This window comes from Rattus norvegicus, chromosome 2 (genome assembly GCF_021556685.1).
Source record: "Rattus norvegicus strain SHRSP/BbbUtx chromosome 2, alternate assembly SHRSP_T2T, whole genome shotgun sequence".
NCBI lineage: Eukaryota > Metazoa > Chordata > Mammalia > Rodentia > Muridae > Rattus > Rattus norvegicus.
Window position 1 is genome coordinate 145,237,637 of NC_141535.1, and position 22,223 is coordinate 145,259,859.

The following is a 22,223-nucleotide window of genomic DNA, read 5'->3' on the forward strand; positions in this document are numbered from 1 at the left end:
TTCTATTAGTTTGAGTGTGTCTGGTTTGATGTGGAGGTCCTTGATCCACTTGGACTTAAGCTTTGTACAGGGTGATAAGGATGGATCGATCTGCATTCTTCTACATGTTGCCCTCCAGTTGAACCAGCACCATTTGCTGAAAATGCTATCTTTTTTCCATTGGATGGTTTTGGCTCCTTTGTCAAAAATCAAGTGACCATAGGTGTGTGGGTTCATTTCTGGGTCTTCAATTCTATTCCATTGGTCTATCTGTCTGTCTCTGTACCAATACCATGCAGTTTTTATCACTATTGCTCTGTAATACTGCTTGAGTTCAGGGATAGTGATTCCCCCTGAAGTCCTTTTATTGTTGAGGATAGCTTTAGCTATCCTGGGTTTTTTGTTATTCCAGATGAATTTGCAAATTGTTCTGTCTAACTCTTTGAAGAATTGGATTGGTATTTTGATGGGGATTGCATTGAATCTGTAGATTGCTTTTGGTAAAATGGCCATTTTTACCATATTAATCCTGCCAATCCATGAGCATGGGAGATCTTTCCATCTTCTGAGGTCTTCTTCAATTTCTTTCCTCAGTGTCTTGAAGTTCTTATTGTACAGATCTTTTATTTGCTTGGTTAAAGTCACACCGAGGTACTTTATATTATTTGGGTCTATTATGAAGGGTGTCGTTTCCCTAATTTCTTTCTCGGCTTGTTTCTCTTTTGTATAGAGGAAGGCAACTGATTTATTTGAGTTAATTTTATACCCAGCCACTTTGCTGAAGTTGTTTATCAGCTTTAGTAGTTCTCTGGTGGAACTTTTGGGATCACTTAAATATACTATCATGTCATCTGCAAATAGTGATATTTTGACTTCTTCTTTTCCGATCTGTATCCCTTTGATCTCCTTTTGTTGTCTGATTGCTCTGGCTAGAACTTCAAGAACTATATTGAATAAGTAGGGAGAGAGTGGGCAGCCTTGTCTAGTCCCTGATTTTAGTGGGATTGCTTCAAGTTTCTCTCCATTTAGTTTAATGTTAGCAACTGGTTTGCTGTATATGGCTTTTACTATGTTTAGGTATGGGCCTTGAATTCCTATTCTTTCCAGGACTTTTATCATGAAGGGGTGTTGAATTTTGTCAAATGCTTTCTCAGCATCTAATGAAATGATCATGTGGTTCTGTTCTTTCAGTTTGTTTATATAATGGATCACGTTGATGGTTTTCCGTATATTAAACCATCCCTGCATGCCTGGGATGAAGCCTACTTGATCATGGTGGATGATTGTTTTGATGTGCTCTTGAATTCGGTTTGCCAGAATTTTATTGAGTATTTTTGCGTCGATATTCATAAGGGAAATTGGTCTGAAGTTCTCTTTCTTTGTTGTGTCTTTGTGTGGTTTAGGTATAAGAGTAATTGTGGCTTCATAGAAGGAATTCGGTAGGGCTCCATCTGTTTCAATTTTGTGGAATAGTTTGGATAATAGTGGTATGAGGTCTTCTATGAAGGTTTGATAGAATTCTGCACTAAACCCGTCTGGACCTGGGCTCTTTTTGGTTGGGAGACCTTTAATGACTGCTTCTATTTCCTTAGGAGTTATGGGGTTGTTTAACTGGTTTATCTGTTCCTGATTTAACTTCGATACCTGGTATCTGTCTAGGAAATTGTCCATTTCCTGAAGATTTTCAAATTTTGTTGAATATAGGTTTTTATAGTAAGATCTGATGATTTTTTGAATTTCCTCCGAATCTGTAGTTATGTCTCCCTTTTCATTTCTGATTTTGTTAATTTGGACACACTCTCTGTGTCCTCTCGTTAGTCTGGCTAAGGGTTTATCTATCTTGTTGATTTTCTCAAAGAACCAACTTTTGGTTCTGTTGATTCTTTCTATGGTCCTTTTTGTTTCTACTTGGTTGATTTCAGCTCTGAGTTTGATTATTTCCTGCCTTCTACTCCTCCTGGGTGTATTTGCTTCTTTTTGTTCTACAGCTTTTAGGTGTGCTGTCAAGCTGCTGACATATGCTCTTTCCTGTTTCTTTCTGCAGGCACTCAGCGCTATGAGTTTTCCTCTTAGCACAGCTTTCATTGTGTCCCATAAGTTTGAGTATGTTGTACCTTCATTTTCATTAAATTCTAAAAAGTTTTTAATTTCTTTCTTTATTTCTTCCTTGACCAGGTTATCATTGAGTAGAGCATTGTTCAATTTCCACGTATATGTGGGCATTCTTCCCTTATTGTTATTGAAGACCAGTTTTAGGCCGTGGTGGTCCGATAGCACGCATGGGATTATTTCTATCTTTCTGTACCTGTTGAGGCCCGTTTTTTGACCAATTATATGGTCAATTTTGGAGAAAGTACCATGAGGAGCTGAGAAGAAGGTATATCCTTTTGCTTTAGGATAGAATGTTCTATAAATATCCGTTAAGTCCATTTGGCTCATGACTTCTCTTAGTCTGTCTACATCACTGTTTAATTTCTGTTTCCATGATCTGTCCATTGATGAGAGTGGGGTGTTGAAATCTCCCACTATTATTGTGTGAGGTGCAATGTGTGTTTTGAGCTTTAGTAAGGTTTCTTTTACATATGTAGGTGCCCTTGTATTTGGGGCATAGATATTTAGGATTGAGAGTTCATCTTGGTTGATTTTTCCTTTGATGAATATGAAGTGTCCTTCCTTATCTTTTTTGATGACTTTTAGTTGGAAATTGATTTTATTTGATATTAGAATGGCTACTCCAGCTTGCTTCTTCTGACCATTTGCTTGGAAAGTTGTTTTCCAGCCTTTCACTCTGAGGTAGTGTCTGTCTTTGTCTCTGAGGTGTGTTTCCTGTAGGCAGCAGAATGCAGGGTCCTCGTTGCGTATCCAGTTTGTTAATCTATGTCTTTTTATTGGGGAGTTGAGGCCATTGATATTGAGAGATATTAAGGAATAGTGATTATTGCTTCCCGTTATATTCATATTTGATGTGAGGTTATGTTTGTGTGCTTTCATTCTCTTTGTTTTGTTGCCAAGACGATTAGTTTCTTGCTTCTTCTAGGGTATAGCTTGCCTCCTTATGTTGGGCTTTACCATTTATTATCCTTTGTAGTGCTGGATTTGTAGAAAGATATTGTGTAAATTTGGTTTTGTCATGGAATATCTTGGTTTCTCCATCAATGTTAATTGAGAGTTTTGCTGGATACAGTAATCTGGGCTGGCATTTGTGTTCTCTTAGGGTCTGTATAACATCAGTCCAGGATCTTCTGGCCTTCATAGTTTCTGGCGAGAAGTCTGGTGTGATTCTGATAGGTCTCCCTTTATATGTTACTTGACCTTTTTCCCTTACTGCTTTTAATATTCTTTCTTTATTTTGTGCGTTTGGTGTTTTGACAATTATGTGACGGGAGGTGTTTCTTTTCTGGTCCAATCTATTTGGAGTTCTGTAGGCTTCCTGTATGTCTATGGGTATCTCTTTTTTTAGGTTAGGGAAGTTTTCTTCTATGATTTTGTTGAAGATATTTACTGGTCCTTTGAGCTGGGAGTCTTCACTCTCTTCTATACCTATTATCCTTAGATTTGATCTTCTCATTGAGTCCTGGATTTCCTGTATGTTTTGGACCAGTAGCTTTTTCCGCTTTACATTATCTTTGACAGTTGAGTCAATGATTTCTATGGAATCTTCTGCTCCTGAGATTCTCTCTTCCATCTCTTGTATTCTGTTGGTGAAGCTTGTATCTACAGCTCCTTGTCTCTTCTTTTGGTTTTCTATATCCAGGGTTGTTTCCATGTGTTCTTTCTTGATTGCTTCTATTTCCATTTTTAATTCCTTCAACTGTTTGATTGTGTTTTCCTGGAATTCTTTCAGGGATTTTTGCGATTCCTCTCTGTAGGCTTTTACTTGTTTATTAATGTTTTCCTGTGCTTCCCTAAGTGTGTTCAGGTCTTTCCTGAAGTCCTCCAGCATCATGATCAAATATGATTTTGAAACTAAATCTTGCTTTTCTGGTGTGTTTGGATATTCCATGTTTGTTTTGGTGGGATAATTGGGCTCCGATGATGGCATGTAGTCTTGGTTTCTGTTGCTTGGGTTCCTGCGCTTGCCTCTCGCCATCAGATTATCTCTAGTGTTACTTAGTTCTGCTATTTCTGACAGTGGCTAGACTGTCCTATAAGCCTGTGTGTCAGGAGTGCTGTAGACCTGTTTTCCTCTCTTTCAGTCAGTTATGGGGACAGAGTGTTCTGCTTTCGGGCGTGTAGTTTTTCCTCTCTACAGGTCTTCAGCTGTTCCTGTGGGCCTGTGTCTTGAGTTCACCAGGCAGCTTTCTTGCAGCAGAAAATTTGGTCTTACCTGTGGTCCCGAGGCTCAGGTTTGCTCGTGGGGTGCTGTCCAGGGGCTCTCTGCAGCGGCAGCAACCAGGAAGACCTGTGCCGCCCCTTCCGGGAGCTTCAGTGCACCAGGGTTCCAGATGGTCTTTGGCTTTTTCCTCTGGCGTCCGAGATGTGTGTGCAGGGAGCAGTCTCTTTGGTTTCCCAGGCCTGTCTGCCTCTCTGAAGGTTTAGCTCTCCCTCCCACGGGATTTGGGTGCAGAGAACTGTTTATCCGGTCTGTTTCCTTCAGGGTCCGGCGGTGTCTCCTGCAGGGGTCCTGCCGCTCCTGGGCCCTCCCCCACGGGAGCCCAGAGGCCTTATACAGTTTCCTCTTGGGCCAGGGATGTGGGCAGGGGTGAGCAGTGTTGGTGGTCTCTTCCGCTCTGCAGCCTCAGGAGTGCCCACCTGACCAGGCGGTTGGGTCTCTCTCTCACCGGGTCTGGGAGCAGAGAGCTGCTGCCCATAATACTTTCTCATTGTTTGTTTTTTCTTTAAAGCTACAGGCTTGCTCCTCAGTATCCATTCCCAACTGCCTTTGAAGATTGTGTTCTTGTGATCAAGTTCTTTCTCCAGGACACAATTCTTGAAAAGTATGGAGTAGATCCCACTCGCATTTGTATTTCTGGAGACAGCTCTGGAGGCTCATTGGCAACAGCAGCAACTCAGTTGGTATGTTTTGTTCCTACAGATGTTTGACTATTCTGCTCTGATGTTGTCATACATAGGCCACTGCTACTCCCATGCCTACAGACTTTCTCCTTGCCTGCTTCTATTCTGTATATCTCACTTTTCCAGTTACACCAGGCACCACAAGTAAACTTTGCTCTACTCTTTTTCTATCTGACTCTACATTTCTTTGAAATAGCTAATGAAATTCTATGAGGTGGTCTGCAAGACAAATCTAGAAATAATTCAAGCATTTTAAGACATTTGATTGTCAGATCACGTCTTTGCCAGACTGAAGCTTTTCTAGTCGAGGAGACATGGTTTATCTATTCAACTGCAGTGTTTTCCCTCCATGGTTCTAGTGGTCATGAAATTAGACAAAGGTTCTCTATATCTGTAGAATTTAATACCACACATATATTCCAATGAGATAGCTACAGTCTTCCTACAAAGGGTTGGTGTGACCCACAAAGGGCTGTGGAAAAGGTGAGAAACAAAGAGTTCATATAGATCCACTTCTGTATCATGCAATTTCAGATACTTTTGGATAGGTGAGACGTGTTATCCAGCTGAGTGACCAAGACTGAGACTTCTGTAGCTGTTTCCAGGACTGTTTCACAGTCCTAGACTAATCCAGGAAACATGAAGTTTCATATAATTACTATTTTACCAAAGACCCTGAGCTGGATGTCCTGGTTATCAGAGGATTTCTGGAGATGTTTCCTGTGATATTCTGGCAGTGTTTCAGCGCATTTGGAACTGCTATTTTGGGATTTTAATAGTAAAGACTGGTTTGACCACAAAGTATGAGGTGCAAGCATATATTCTTGTTGCAAAAGTTTAGTAACTTTAATAAAATGGGTATTGAAAAGGATAACAAGTGTTCTGAGACTGCACAGGAATAGTAAAAATGGAATTCCAGATATGGTCATTTCTCTTTAGTTCTTTCATTTAATGCTTAAAGTTTAAGCTATTAATGTACAGCATATCTTTTGTCTTCTCTTGAGTTAAAGCTTGGGGAAATCTGAACTCTGCAAAAAAAGTCCGTTCTTGCCCATTTTCCTAATGTGTGCTGGTATTCACTTGAATTTTGCTTTATTTTTCATATAAATATGTATACATGTGCTGGTAAATGTGGGCATGTATTCTGATTCATGCTCATATGTATGCACAAATGTGTAGAAATCGATACATTTCTCATTCAGTTTTGATCTGTTTTCAAGTAAGCTGATGCACTGACCTTGGAGTTCTGTGAAACTGTGGGACTAGGTGCCCGGTGGACTCCAGGAATGCACTTTGCTCTACCAGAAGCATCTACCAACTCATTTGGGATTACACCTGCTTCCTTGTGGAGAAGCTATCACTTGAATCTACCAAAATGTTGGTACCATGTACCATGCTGTTTATTCTCTGATCTTTCTGATACACTCCATACCCCCTTTAAGATCAAGACTCCTCACCCAACAAAGAAGGTAGTCATTAGTCATACAGAGTCATAGAGTATTTAAATGTGAATAATGTGACTGAGGATGTGAATATTTAATGTTATTTCATTTTAATTTATTTAAAATAAACAGACATATATGGGTTTAGGCTGCAGGCATATATGGATATGAGACTGCAGATTTGCTGTTCCTTTCCATAGACACTCATATGTAGATTACATAAGGAAGAAAATTTGCCTAAAAATATGTCTGACTGCACGAAAGTCTTGTCACTTGGATGTACAAATGAGTGCATGGAAAAGACTCTGTAAATTATCTTAATAAAATTTAGAATTTTAGTTTTTATTTTATAAACAATGAAAAAGATTCTCTTAGGAATTCTTTCTTTATCACGTAGAACTTCGTATCTATTTATGCGTGCATATTTTGAATTTGGTCAGTTATTTTTCCTTATGTGCTATTGAGATTTCTACTAATCCTTCCATTTTATACAACTCAACTTCTTTGACGAGGCCTTGAGAACTCTAACTGAATCCTGAGCATCCCTATGGAGGGCTACAGAGACAGACATTTGTAGATAGGGCACTGCTGCATAAGCACATGTGCTGACTGAGTGATCAGCATTAGGATCCCACTACAGACCCTCTTCTGCAGTGTGTATAACTAGAAAATGGAAGGAAGAGGAATCTTCTTGTAGCTGCAAACTCAGGACAATTCCCATTTCTGGTAAAGACGGGGGCTGTATACACAAAGCATTCCTCATCTTTTCCCACTGTTTTTGATTTTTATATATCATCCTATGTTTTCCTAAAGATAGGATTCATGTTTGAATTCTTTTCTTGCTGGGAGCCTACACAGGTCCTTTATGCCTTTAGGGGAATGCTACTGGGCACAACACAATGTCAGATGACAGTGAAAGACTGATGATCCCTGGCTTTCTACTTTTATTACTTGTTCTCTTACTCTTTGTGTTAAAAACTACTAGTTTCTTAGAATTAAAATTATTTACAGAGGCAAATATGTGTGTGTGTGCGCACGTGTACACACACACACACACACACACACACACACACACACACGTACATTCTAGTCAGACATGACCACCTGTCTCAGTCAACTCCAAATGTGTTTATGCATCTTACATACAGACACATATACCTGCATACATACATATAGACAAACAGACATATACAAATATACATTTAGTGGATTAAGCTGAACCTCAAATGCCATTTAGATAAATGGATGAAGCAGAACCTCCCAAGCCTGCATTTTATTTCTTTCCTATGACCTTTTAATAGACCAAAGTTCTTTAAAATTTACCTCATAGATATATTACTAAAAAGGAGAATTGCAGAAGGATGTTGATATTAAGCTCAAAGCAGTGTTTTGTTCTGTAAGTTCATTATAAGCTCAAAGCAAGAATTTTACATATCCTTGCTTTATTATAGTTTACACCCATGGCTTCATCCTTGGACTTGACATAGAATGAATGGTCTTTCTTGATCACAAATTTGTCCCAAGCCTATTTTTCTTTTTCGTATAACAGTGAAAGCTCAATATTATTCACCCTTTATTTACTATTTTAGGAGGAGTTGCCATATTCTCTTCATGATTCTAACTTTATTATAACTTTCTGGCAAAACAACTTAACTATCACTTAAAACTTTCTTCCTATAATTATTTGAATCAACCCAAGAATTCTATAAAATCATTAATTCATCTAAACAGCATTAATTCATGAAACTTCATCTTTATGTTGATATGCAGGAAATTTGCTCAATAAAGTGGGCTAAGGCCTAGGAATCCTTAGTCTATACAATCATTACAGGAAAGTTATATCAGCTGCAAGAATTAATCCTGAGATGAAGTCTCTTGGAAACTTGATGCTCAGACCTCACCCAAGAAGCTATGTAAAAAATGGGGTACCACCTCCAGAAAATTCATCTGCTAGTCTTAGCCTCTCCTAGTTGGCTCCTGACATTGACTCAATACGTTAAGCTTCCATTTTTATAAGATTTATGTATCAAATTTGGAGTTGTTTTGCTCATTCACACATATTTTATATATAATATATTATACATATATATGTATACATAAGATGTATACATATATATATGTATTTGTGTGTGTGTGTGTGTGTGTGTGTGTGTGTGTTTTTAAGTAATTTTAGCATGGTGACACATAACTACAAGTACTTGGGAGGATGAGACAGAGCAATATGTTCCAAAACAACCTGGTACAGATAAGTATAAACACCCCTCTTTCTCTTTCCCTTTTTCTCCTCTCTCCCTCTCCCTCTCCCTCTCTCTCTCTCTCTCTCTCTCTCTCTCTCTCTCTCACACACACACACACACACACACACACACACACACACACACACCACCCACCACACAAAAGCCAAGCATTCAAAAACTCAAATTTTTAAAAGTAGTCTGAGATATAATTATGCTGTCATCATTTTGGGAACTCCCTTGATCATGTTTTGGTTATTATCATACTGTGAATAACTGCATGCATTGGAGAGCATACACTATTTCCACATTGATGAATGTGGAATGACACATCCTCACATATCTAAGTCAATGAGTAACTATTGTGTGAATAATCACTAGTGTTTACATTTTATGAATTTATTTACCCTGGGTTATTGATGCAAATATGTATCCCTTTTGTGTAAAAATCATGAGTATAATTTTTATATTTACAGCTCCAGAATAATCCAGAATATAAAGATAAAATTAAGGCACAAGCCTTGATATATCCTGCACTACAATTTATCGACACCTTGATGCCATCTCATCGAGAGTATGAACATGGTCCCTTTCTTTCAAGAGAGATAGGAATTAAGCTGGCACACCTATATGTAACTGAAGACATAGCCCTGCACCAGGCTATGCAGAGAAATGAACACATGCCTCAAGGATCAAGACACCTGTTCAAGTTTGTTAACTGGAGTGACTTTCTTCCTGAGAAGTATAAAAAGAACCATGTTTATAATGAGCCCACTCTTGGAAAGCTAAATGTATTCTACCCAGCACTTATGGATAGCAGGCTATCTCCTTTGCTAGCCAGTGACTCTCAGTTACAGAGTTTGCCATTAACATACATCCTCACTTGTGAACATGATGTCCTAAGAGATGAGGGTCTCATTTATATTACACGTCTTAGAAATGTTGGGGTTCAAGTTGCTCATGACCACATAGAAGAAGGGATCCATGGAGTCATGTCACTCATTGCAATGCCATACAATTTACAGTTAGGATTAAAAGTAGGAGAAAAATATATCAGTTGGTTAGAAAAAAACTTATAAATCAAGCATAGATGGAGATAATTTAATCTAATGTTTAGTAAGCATGATGATAATTTGAGTTGTATTTGAACATACATATAATTTAGCATAAAGATCTTTGCACAAATTTGATAAATATACTTAAATATCCTGTTTGTTACTGAAAATGTGGAGTATTCACTTATTATTCCCATTACTATCATGTATTATCTTGTGACGGAAAGTCTCTAAGAATTCAATTGTAGTAGTTCAGCATTAAAATGTGGTTATATGCAAAAACACATGTCTGTTCCCAGACCATGATAAAAACCAAGTGATGGAGACAAAACAGTTGTATTGAGTGAACACTATTTAGTATTTCTGGCAAAGTTTCCAATTATATATTTATACATTAATTCCATATGCTCAATATAAGTTAAATCCATTTTTTAGTTTATGTTTTTGGAAGTTTATGTATACTCTGAATAGAAAGCTTTCCTTTATTGTGGAGAAGCTTAACATCTAAACTGAAAATATTTCCTGTAGTTTAAATATGTCATCTTTATTTATAATTTAGTAAAAGCAAACTTGAAGATAACTGTCTGAACAGCATCCATTGCTAACCAATGATTCTTAATCCTTGATGACATAGAAACAAGTATAGATAGCAGTTAGAATTATTCATTCTGCTTTTCTTAATTTTCAAAGTGAGTCATTAGCAAACGTGGAGACTATTCACCTAGGAAGTTATATAAGCTCCAATCTATTTGCTTCCCTCTTTGATGAGACCAACACACTCATCAGCTCACAACTGCATAATAACCAATTTTCATTTTCTTTGGGAGGTATTAAAATTATATAATTTCTGAGATACAAATGAGTATGCTGTTTGCACATGGCTGCTTTTACCTGAGATGATCTTTATCCTATGCTGGATCAGTTTCCTTTTTTAAATATGCCAAGGTGGATTTTGTGCATTTAATTTAAAATCCAATCCTCATTCCAAGAAATTTTATTAGTTTTTGTTTGTTTTGCTTTGTTTTCTGATTATTTCTATTTTATTGGATATTTTCTTTATTTATATTTCAACTGTTATCCCCGTTCTTGCTTTCCCCTCCTGAAACCCCCTATCCCATGCCCCCGCCCCATGCTTCTATGGGGGTGCTTCCCCAACCACCCACCATCTCCATCCTACCTCCCTAACCTGGCATTCCCCTACACTGGGGCAACAAGCCTTCACAGGACCAAAAGCCTCTCCTCCCACTGAAGCCCAACAAGGCCATCATCTGCTACATATGCGCTGGAGCCATGGGTCCTTCCATGTGGGTCGCGGTCCAGACTGGACACAGAATCGGAGTTCTCACTGGAAGCAGGGATATTGGGAAGGCATATAATAAATATACACAGATTACTCTTTGGGTACAAACTGACAGGCAATTTCAAGGCTTAAAGTTTCTCTCTCTCTCTGTCTCTCTCTCTCTCTCTCTGTCTCTCTCTCTCTCTCTCTCTCTCTCTCACACACACACACACACAATCTCATGTACACCTCACTCTCCACTTGTGTTTTACATGCTCACACATGCTCACACATGCTCACACATGCTCACACATGCTCAGACATGCTCACACATGCTCACACATGCTCACACATGTTCACACATGCTCTCTCACTTGCTTCCTCACTTGCTCCCTCATTTGCTCTATAGCCTTTCTCTTATTGAGCCTCAAAAAGCAGGTAGAAAAAAAAGACATTGTATAATCAGTGCCAAATCAGGTTCAAAAGAATAACCACATCCCACAAAGAATTTAGAATTACAATTGTTTCCTAAAGTTTCAAGCTTCCCCTATTCCCAGGCCTGTGGCCAAAATAATAATATTTTGCAAACTTATCATTATTTAACCTTTAACTTTTAAACTATTATACTTTAGGCCTCAGTGCTCTGAGATCAGCTACTTGCACTTTCCTGTGAAGCTCTAAGATAAATGACATGGACAAAGCTGCCAGGCAGTGGCCAGAAAGGATCAAGTTAACCCTTAACTCAGTAGTTCTGCTAGCTTTCTGTTCCTTTACATTACACACAATGACTCTTGTAAGACTCCCAGTATTTTGACTTAGTTTTACTAGTATATAATTTTATGTATTCTATACTTCCTTATCCACGAACCACTGCCAAATGTTATGTAAAATGTATTTCCAAACTTCAATAACTTTTGTCTTTCTTGGGGTCCCAATATTGGCTCTAATTCATTTTCTAATAGTTTCTTTACAAGTCAAGCATTAATCTAGAACTACCATTATGCAGTTATTATATCGTTCCCAAGATGAGAACACACAACATACACCTGGGCCATTAGGACTTTGCTGTGCTCTGCTTCTATGCCTCAATTTCCAATTGTTTAAGAATCATTACATCAAGGAGCATCTAGTTTCACAGAATTTACCAGAGCACGAGAAAGAAGTAGGAAAGTGAGATATAATAGAACAATTATGTACATCAAAGCCAACTGAAAAGCAGTCACGCACAAATGAAATCTATGCAGCCTTTGTCCAGGGATAAGGTTAGGAGAAATTGGAACAAACTTTTTTTTTTTACAAAGAGATGTTGCAGGCTACTGAGATGTCTCCATCCCGGCCTACTCTGGGCAGTCCTTGTCATCTTATGCTGTCCCCAGCACATGTGTACTATTTGGTTGGTGGTTTAGTCACTGGAAACTCTAGGGGGTCTGGTTGGTTGATATTGCTGTTCTTCCTGTGTTTCTTCTTCAGCTCCTTCAGTCTGTTCTTTAACTCTTCTATTGGGGACTGCATTCTCAGTCCAATGGTTGGCTGTGAGCATCTGCCTCTGTATTTGTCAGGCTGTGACTGAGATTCTCAGGAGACAGTTATATCAGGTTCCTGTCAGCATGCACTTCTTGCATCCTCAATAGTACATGGGTTTGGTGACTATATGAGATAGGCCCCAGGTGAGGCAGTCTTGAGATGGCCTCTCCTTCAGAGTCTGCTCCACACATTCTCTCCATACTTTCTCCTGTGATCATTTTGTTCCCCTTTCAAAGAAGGACTGAAGCATCCACACTTTTTCTTCCTTCTTCTGGAGCTTCATGTGGTCTGTAAATTGTATCTTTGGTATTCCAAGCTTTGGGGCTAATATCCAGTTGTCAGTGACTGCATACCATGTGTGTTTTTTTGTGATTGGATTACCTCACTCAGGGTGATATTTTCTAGTTCCATCCATTTGCCTAAGAATTTCATGAAGTCATTGTTTTTATTTTTATTTTTTCCATCTTTATTAACTTGAGTATTTCTTATTTAAATTTCGATTGTTATTCCCCTTCATGGTTTCCGGGCCAACATCCCCCAACCCCTCACGCTCCCCTTCTCTATGGGTGCTACCTTCCCCATCCTCCCCACATTACCACCCTCCCTCCAACAATCGCATTCACTGGGGGTTCAGTCTTGGCAGGACCAAGGGCTTATCCTTCCACTGGTGCTCTTACTAGGCTATTCATTGCTACCTATGAGGTTGGAGCCCAGGGTCAGTCAATGTATAGTCTTTGGGTAGTGGCTTAGTCCCTGGAAGCTCTGGTTGGTTGGCATTGTTGTTCATATGGGGTCTTGAACTCTGTCAAGCTCTTCCAGTCCTTTCTCTGATTCCTTCAATCGGGGTCCCGTTCTCAGTTCAGTGGATTGCTGTAGACATTCGCCTATGAATTTGCCATATTCTGGCTGTTCCTGTTGGCCTTCTTCATCTATCTTATCTAATTGGGTGGCTGTATATGTATATTTATGGATCACATGTGGGGCAGGCTCTGAATGGGTGTTCCTTCTGCCTCTGTTCTAAATTTGCCTCCCTATTCCCTGCCAAGGGTATTCTTGTTCCCCTTTTAAAGAAGGAGTGAAGCATTCACATTTTGGTCATCCTTCTTGAGTTTCATGTGTTCTGTGCATCTAGTGTAATTCTAGCATTTGGGCTAATAGCCACTTATCAATGAGTGCATAACATGTGTGTTTTTCTGTGATTGGGTTACCTCACTCAGGATGATATTTTCCAGTTCCATCCATTTGCCTATGAATTTCATAAAGTCATTGTTTTTGATAGCTGAGTAATATTCCATTGTGTAGATGTACCACATTTTCTGTAACCATTCCTCTGTTGAAGGGCATCTGGGTTCTTTCCAGCTTCTGGCTATTATAAATAAGGCTGCTATGAACATAGCACATGTCTTAGATATATGTTGGGGCATCCTTTGGGTATATGTATATGGGTATATGTATATGGGTATATGGGTATAGCTGGGTCCTCAGGTAGTTCAACGTCCAATTTTCTGAGGAACCTCCAGACTGATTTCCAGGATGGTTGTACCAGTCTGCAATCCCACCAACAATGGAGGAGAGTTCCTCTTTCTCCACATCCTTGCCAGCATTTGCTGTAACCTGAGTTTTTGAACTTAGCCATTTCTCACTGGTGTGAGGTGAAATCTCAGGGTTGTTTTGATTTGCATTTCCCTTATGACTAAAGATGTTGAACATTTCTTTAGATGTTTCTCAGCCATTCGGTATTCCTCAGCTGTGAATTCTTTGTTTAGCTCTCAACCCCATGTTTTTTAATAGGGTTATTTGTCTCTCTGCAGTCTAACTTCTTGAGTTCTTTGTATATTTTGGATATAAGCCCTCTATCAGTTGTAGTATTGATAAAGATCTTTTCCCAATCTGTTGGTTGTCGTTTTGTCCTAACAACAGTGTCCTTTGCTTACAGAAGCTTTGCAGTTTTATGAGATCCCATTTGTTGACTCTTGATCTTAGAGCATAAGCCAAATGGGACCCCGATTGAAGGAATCAGAGAAAGGACTGGAAGAGCTTGACAGAGTTCAAGACCCCATAAGAACAACAATGCCAAATTTTTTTCCAGTGCCCATGTGTTCCAGATGCTTCCCTAGTTTTTCTTCTATTAGTTTAAGTGTATCTGGTTTGATGTGGAGGTCCTTGATCCACTTGGACTTAATCTTTGTACAGGGTGATGAGCATGGATCGATCCACATTCTTCTACATGCTGACCTCTAGTTGAACCAGCACCATTTGCTGAAAATGCTATCTTTTTTCCATTGGATGGTTTTGGCTCCTTTGTCAAAATTTGTCAAAGTGACCATAGGTGTGTGGGTTCATTTCTGGGTCTTCAATTCTATTCCATTGGTCTATCTGTCTGTCTCTGTACCAATACCATGCAGTTTTTATCACTATTGCTCTGTAATACTGCTTGAGTTCAGGGACAGTGATTCCCCCAGAAGTCCTTTTATTGTTGAGGATAGTTTAAGCTATCCTGGGTTTTTCGTTATTCCAGATGAGTTTGCATATTGTTCTGTCTAACTCTCTGAAGAATTGGCTTGGTATTTTGATGGGGATTGCATTGAATCTGTAGATAGCTTTTGGTAAAATGGTCATTTTTACTCTATTAATCCTGCCAATCCATGAGCATGGGAGATCTTTCCATTTTCTGAGGTCTTCAATTTCTTTCTTCAGAGGCTTGAAGTTCTTATCATACAGATCTTTCACTTGCTTGGTTAAAGTCACACCGAGGTACTTTATATTATTTGGGACTATTATGAAGGGTGTTGTTTCCCTAATTTCTTTCTTGGCTTGTTTCTCTTTTGTGTAGAGGAAGGCTACTGATTTATTTGAGTTAATTTTATACCCAGCCACTTTGCTGAAGTTGTTTATCAGGTTTAGTAGTTCTCTGTTGGATCTTTTGGGATCACTTAAATATACTATCATGTTATCTGCAAATAGTGATATTTTGACTTCTTTTCCAATCTGTACCCCCTTGATCTCCTTTTGTTGTCTGATTGCTCTGGCTAGAACTTCAAGAACTATATTGAGTAAGTAGGGAGAGAGTGGGCAGACTTGTCTAGTCCCTGATTTTAGTGGGATTGCTTCAAGTTTCTCTCCATTTAGTTTAATGTTAGCTACTGGATTACTACATATGGCTTTTACTATGTTTAGGTATTGGCCTTGAATTCCTATTCTTTCTAGGACTTTTATCATGAATAGGGGTTGAATTTTGTCAAATGCTTTCTCAGCATGTAATGAAATGATCATGTGGTTTTGTTCTTTCTGTTTGTATATATAATGGATTAAATTGCTGGTTTTCCATATATTAAACCATCCCTGCATGCCTTGGATGAAGCTTACTTGATCATAATGGATGATTGTTTTGATGTGTTCTTGGATTTGGTTTGCCAGAATTTTATTCAGTATTTTTGCATTGATATTCATAAGGGAAATTGGTCTGAAGTTCTCTTTCTTTGTTGAGTCTTTGTGTGGTTTAGGTATAAGAATAATTGTGGTTTCACAGAAGGAATTTGGTAGCACTCCATCTGTTTCAATTTTTTGTTTTGGAATAGTTTGGATAGTATTGGTATGAGGTCTTCTATGAAGGTCTGATAGAATTCTTCACTGAACCCATCTTGTCCTGGGCTCTTTTTCGTTGGGAGACCTTTAATGACTGCTTCTATTTCTTTAGGAGTTATGGGGTTGTTTAAATCGTTTATCTGTTCCTGATTTTACCTCGGTACCTGGTATCTGTCTAGGAAATTGTCCATTTCCTGCAGATTTTCAAATTTTGTTGAATATAGGCTTTTGTAGTAGGATCTGATGAATTTTTGAATTTCCTTTGATTCTGTAATTATGTCTCCCTTTTCATTTCTGATTTTGTTAATTTGGACACAGTCTCTTTGTCCTCTCATTAGTCTGCCTAAGGGTTTATCTATCTTGTTGATTTTATCAAAGAACCAACTTTTAGTTCTGTTGATTCTTTGTATGGTCCTTTTGTTTCTACTTGGTTGATTTCAGCTCTGAGTTTGATTATTTCCTGCCTTCTACTCCTCCTGGGTGTATTTGCTTCTTTTTGTTCTAGAGCTTTTAGGTGTGTTGTCAAGCTGCTGATATATGCTCTCTCCTGTTTCTTTCTGCAGGAACTCAGAGCTATGAGTTTTCCTCTTAGCACAGCTTTCTTTGTGTCCCATAAGTTTGGGTATTGGGTACCTTCATTTTCATTAAATTCTAAGAAGTCTTTAATTTCTTTATTTCTTCCTTAACCAAGTTATCATTGAGTAGAGCATTGTTCAACTTCCATGTATATGTGGCCGTTCTTCCCTTATTGTTATTGAAGATCAGCTTTAGTCTGTGGTGGTCTGATAGGACGCATGGGAGTATTTGAATCTTTCTGTATCTGCTGAGGCCTGTTTAATGACAAATTATATGGTCAATTTTGGAGAAAGTACCATGAGGTGGTGAGAAGTTATATCCTTTTGTTTTAGGATCGAATGTTCTATGAATATCTGTTAAGTCCATCTGGTTCATGACTTCTCTTAGTCTGTCTATGTCTCTGTTTAATTCCTGTTTCCATGAGAGGATCTGTCCATTGATGAGAATGGGGTGTTGACATCTCCAACTATTATTTTGTTGGGTCCAATGTCTGCTTTGGGCTTCAGTAAGGTTTCTTTTATGTATGTAGGTGCCCTTGTATTTCCTTTGGTGAATATGAAGTGTCTTTCTTTATGTTTTTTAATGACTTTTAGGTGAAAATTGATTTTATTCAATATTAGAATGGCTAATCCAGCTTGCTCCTTCGACCATTTCCTTGGAAAGTTATTTTCCAATCTTTCACTCTGAGGTTGTGTCTGTCTTTGTCTCTGAGGTGTGTTTCCTGTAGGCAGCAGAATGCAGGGTCCTCATTGTGCATCCAGTTTGTTAATCTATGTCTTTTTATTGGGGAATTGAGACCATTGATGTTGAGAGATATTATGGAATAGTGATTGTTGCTTCCTGTTATATTCGTATTTGGATGTGAGATTATGTTTGTGTGCTTTTCTTCTCTTTGTTTTGTTGCCAAGACGATTAGTTCCTTGCTTTTTTTAGGTTGTAGCTTGCTTCCTTATGTTGGGCTTTACCATTTATTCTCCTTCGTAGGGCTGGATTTATAGAAAGATGTTTAAATTTGGTTTTGTCATGGAATATCTTGGTTTCTCCATCTATGTTAATTGAGAGTTTTGCAGGATACAGTAACCTGGGCTGGCATTTGTGTTCTCTTAGGTTCTGTATGGCATCTGTCCAGGATCTTCTGGCTTTCATAGTCTCGGGTGAGAAGTCTGGTGTGATTCTGATAGGTCTGCCTTTATATGTTACTTGACCTTTTTTCCTTACTGCTTTTAATATTCTTTCCTTGTTTTGTGCATTTGATGTCTTGACTATTATGTGATGGGAGGAGTTTCTTTTCTGGTCCAATCTATTTCGAGTTCTGTAGGCTTCTTGTATGCTTATGGGCATCTCTTTCTTTAGGTTAGGGGAGTTTTCTTCTATGATTTTGTTGTAGATACTGGTCCTTTGAGCTGGGAGTCTTCACTCTCTTCTATACCTATTATCCTTAGCTTTGATATTCTCATTGAGTCCTGGATTTCCTGTATGTTTTGGACCAGTAGCTTTTTCCATTTTCCATTATCTTTGACTGTTGTGTTGATGATATCTATGGAATCTTCTGCTCCTGAGATTCTCTCTTCTATCTCTTGTATTCTGTTTGTGATGCTTGTATCTATGGCTCCTTTTCTCTTCCTTTGGTTTTCTACATCCAGCATTGTTTCCCTTTGTGCTTTCTTTATTGCTTCTATTTCCATTTTTAATTCCTTCACCTGTTTGATTGCATTTTCCTGGAATTCTTTCAGGGATTTTTGTGATTCCTCTCTATAGGCTTCTACTTTTTTATTTATGTTTTTCTGCATTTCTCTAAGGGAGTTCTTTATGTCTTTCTTGAAGTCCTCCATCATCATGATCAAATGTGATTTTAAATCTAGATTTTGCTTTTCAGGTGTGTTTGGAGAATTGGGCTCCGATTATGCCATGTAGTCTTGGTTTCTGTTGCTTGGGTTCCTGTGCTTGCCTCTCACCATCAGGTTGTCTCTGGTGTTACCTTGTTCTGTTATTTATGACAGTGCTAGACTGTCTTATAGGCCTGTGTGTCAGGAGAGCTTTAGACCTGTTTTCCTAATTTCTTTCAGCCAGTTATGTTAACAGAGTGTTCTGCTTTCAGGCGTGTAGTCTTTCCTGTCTACTGGTCTTCAGCTGTTCCCGTGGGCCTGTGTCCTGATTCCACCAGGCAGGTCTCTTGGAGCAGAAAAGTTGGTCTTACCTGTTGTCCTGCAGCTCAAGTTGCTTGTGGGGAGCTGCTTTTGAGCTCTCTGTGAGGGCGGCCACCAGGAGGACCTGTGCTACCTTTTCCCGGGGCCTCGTGCACCAGTGTCCCAGATGACATTAAGTGTTTGCTTCTGGAATCAGAAATGTGGGCAGAGTGTAGTCTCTTCTGGCTTCCTAGGCGTGTCTGTCCCTCTGAAGGTTTAGCTCTCCCTCCCATGGGATTTGGGTGCAGAGAACTGTTGACCTGGTCCCTTCAGGTCTGGGCCATGTGTAGTCATTGTTTTTAATAGCTGAGTAGTACTCCATTGTGAAAATATACATTTTCTCTACCATTCCTCAGTTGTGAACATCTTTGTCCTTTTCACTTCTGGCTATTATAAATAAGGCTATTATCAACATCATAGAGCATGTGTTTTTGTTACTTGTTTGAGCATCTTTTGGGTATATACCCAGGAGTGGTATAGCTGGGTCCTCAGGTAGTACTGTGTCCAATTTTGTGACGAACTGCCAAACTGATTTTCAGAGTATAAGTACAAGCTTGTAATCCCATAAACAACGGAGGAGTGTTCCTATTTCTCCACATCCTGGCCAGCATCTGCTGTCACCTGAGAAATGTTGAACATTTCTTTAGGTACTTTTCAGGCATTCAAGATTTCTCAGATGAGATTTCTTTGTTTAGCTCTGTACTCATTTTTTTAATAGTGTAATTTTGTTTTTAGGAGCCTACTTCATGAGATCTTTGTACATATTGGATATTAGCCTCTATTGGATGTAGGATTGATAAACATTGTTTCCCAATATATTTTAACATAAGCTATTGGAATTCTGTTGAAAATTTTCTCTGTGCCTCTGTGTTTGAGGCTCCTCCCCATTTTCTTTTCTATTACTTTGAGTGTATCTGGTTTTATGTGGAGGTCCTGGATCCACTTGGACTCAAGCTTTGTAAAGCTCCTAATAATGAATAGATTTGCAGTCTTCTACATGCCAACTTCCAACTGAACCAGCACCATTTGTTGAAAATGCTGTCTTTTTTCCACTGGACAGTTTTAGCTCCTTTGTCAAAGATCAAGTGACTAAAGGTGTGTGGGTTCATTTTTGGGTCTTTAATTATAGTCCATTGATCTACCTGCCTGTCTCTGTAGCAATACCATGCAGTTTTTATCACTATGGTCTATAATACAGCTGGAAGTCAGAGATGGTGATTCCTCCAGATCTTTTTTTATTGTTGAGGATAATCTTCTCTATCCTGGGGTTTTGTTATTCCACATGAATTTGCAAGTTGCTCTTTCTAACTTTATGAAGAATTGATTTGGAATTTTGATGGGGATTGCATTGAATCTATAGATTGCTTTTGCAAGATGGCCATTTTTACCAAATTAATCCTTCTTTCCATGAACACAGGAGATTTTTCCATCTTCTCAGTTCTTCATTTTCTTTTTTCAGAGACTTAAAAGTTCTTGTTATACATATTTTTCACTTGGTTGGTTAGAGTCCCACCTGAAGGGTGACATATCCCTAATTTCTTTCTCAGTCTGTTTATCCTTTGAGTAGAGGAAGGTTATTGGTTTCTTAGAGTTAATTTTATATCCAGACACTTTGCTGAAGTTGTTTATCAGCTATAGAAAGTCTCTGGTGGAAATTTTGGGGTCACTTAAGTATATTATCATATCATCTGCAAATAATGATATTTTGACTTCTTCTCTTTCAATTTCTGGTTTTAGTCAGATTGCTTCAAGTTCTCTCCATTAGTTTGATATTGGCTAACGGTTTACTGTATATTGCTTTTACTATGTTTAGCTATGTGCTTTGATTCCTGATCTTTGAGGACTTTCAACTTGAAGGGGTGTTGAACTTTTTCAAATGCTTTCTCAGCATTGATAAATCTAATCTAATGAGATGACCATGTGTTTTTTTTCCTTTGAGTTTGTTCATATAGTGGATTATGTTGATGAATTTCTGTTTATTGAACCATCGCTGCATCTCTGGGATGAAGCCTCCTTGATCATGATAGATGATTGCTTTGATATATTCTTGAATTTGGTTTGTGAGAATTTTATTGAGTATTTTTGTGTCGATATTCATAAAGGGAAATTTGTCAGAAGTTTTCTTTCTCTGTTGTGTATTTGTGTGGTTTAGGTATAAACATAATTGTGGCTTCATAGAAGGAATAGGGTAATGTCTCTTCTGTTTCTATTTTGTGTAATATTTTTGACAGTATTAGGTGTTTTATGACAGTCTGATAGAGTCCACCAAACCTATCTGGTCTGGGCTTTTTTTTTGTTAGAAGACTTTAAGAACTGCTTCTAATTATTTAGGAGTTATGGGACTGTTTAGATGGTATATCTGATCCTGATTTAACTTGGGTACTGGTGTCTGTCAAGAAAATCGTCCATTTTATCCAAATGTTCCAGTTTTGTTGAGTGTAGGCTTTGTAATTGGATCTGATGATATTTTGAATTTCCTCAGATTCTGTCGTCATGTCTTCCCTTTTATTTCTTATTTTGTTAATTTGGATACGTTCTCTGTGTCCTCTGGTTAGTCTGGCTAAGGGTTTATCTATTTTGTGATTTTCACAATGAACCAACTCCTGGGTTTGGTGATTCTTTGTATAGTTCTTTATGTTTCTACTTGGTTGATTTCAGCCCTGAGTTTGATTATTTCCTGCCCTTAACTCCTCTTAGGTGTATTTTCTTCTTTTTGTTCTAGAGTTTTCAGGTTTGCTGTCAAGCTGCTGATGTATGCTTTCTCCAGTTTCTTTTTGGAGGCACTCAGAGCTATGAGTTTTCCTCTTATCACTGCATTCATTGTGTCCCATAAGTTTGGGTATGTTGTATCTTCATTTTCATTAAATTCTAAAAAGTCTTTAATTTCTTTTTTGACCAAGTAATCATTGAGAAGAGCATTGTTCAACTTCCATGTGTATGTGGACTTTCTGTCCTTATAGTTTTTATTGAAGACTACCCTTAGTCCACGGTGATCTGATAGGATGCATGGGACATTTTTCAATATTCTTGTATGTGCTAAGGCCTGTTTTGTGACCAATTATATGGTTAATTTTGGAAACTGTATCATGAGATGCTGAAGTGTATTTTTTTGTTTTTGGATGAAATGTTCTATAGATACCTGTTAAATTTATTTGGATCATAACTTCTGTTAGTTTCTCTGTATCTGTGTTTAGTTTCTGTTTCCATGATCTCTCCATTGATGAGAGTGATGTGTTGAAGTCTCCCACTATTATTGGTTGGGGTGAAATGTGTGCTTTGGACTTTAGTAAGGTGATTTTTTTTTAATGAATGAAGTTGCCCTTGCATTTGGCACATAGATTGAGGAG

At 38.3% G+C, this 22,223-nt stretch overlaps 1 protein-coding gene across 5 annotated transcripts in view; it reads left to right on the forward strand.

Annotated features, from left to right (window-relative positions):
• Positions 1–14,414, forward strand: part of Aadacl2fm2 (AADACL2 family member 2) — a 38,106-nt gene extending 23,692 nt beyond the window's left edge. For all 5 annotated transcript variants that reach the window (XM_087637418.1, XM_087637424.1, XM_087637427.1 and 2 more), the window contains 2 exons: positions 4,824–4,995; positions 9,148–14,414. In XM_087637418.1, the coding sequence (XP_087493544.1) occupies positions 4,824–4,995; positions 9,148–9,750 (775 nt within the window). In that variant the 3' untranslated portion in view covers positions 9,751–14,414. The remainder of the gene's footprint in view (positions 1–4,823; positions 4,996–9,147) is intronic.
• Positions 14,415–22,223: the final 7,809 nt, after the last annotated feature.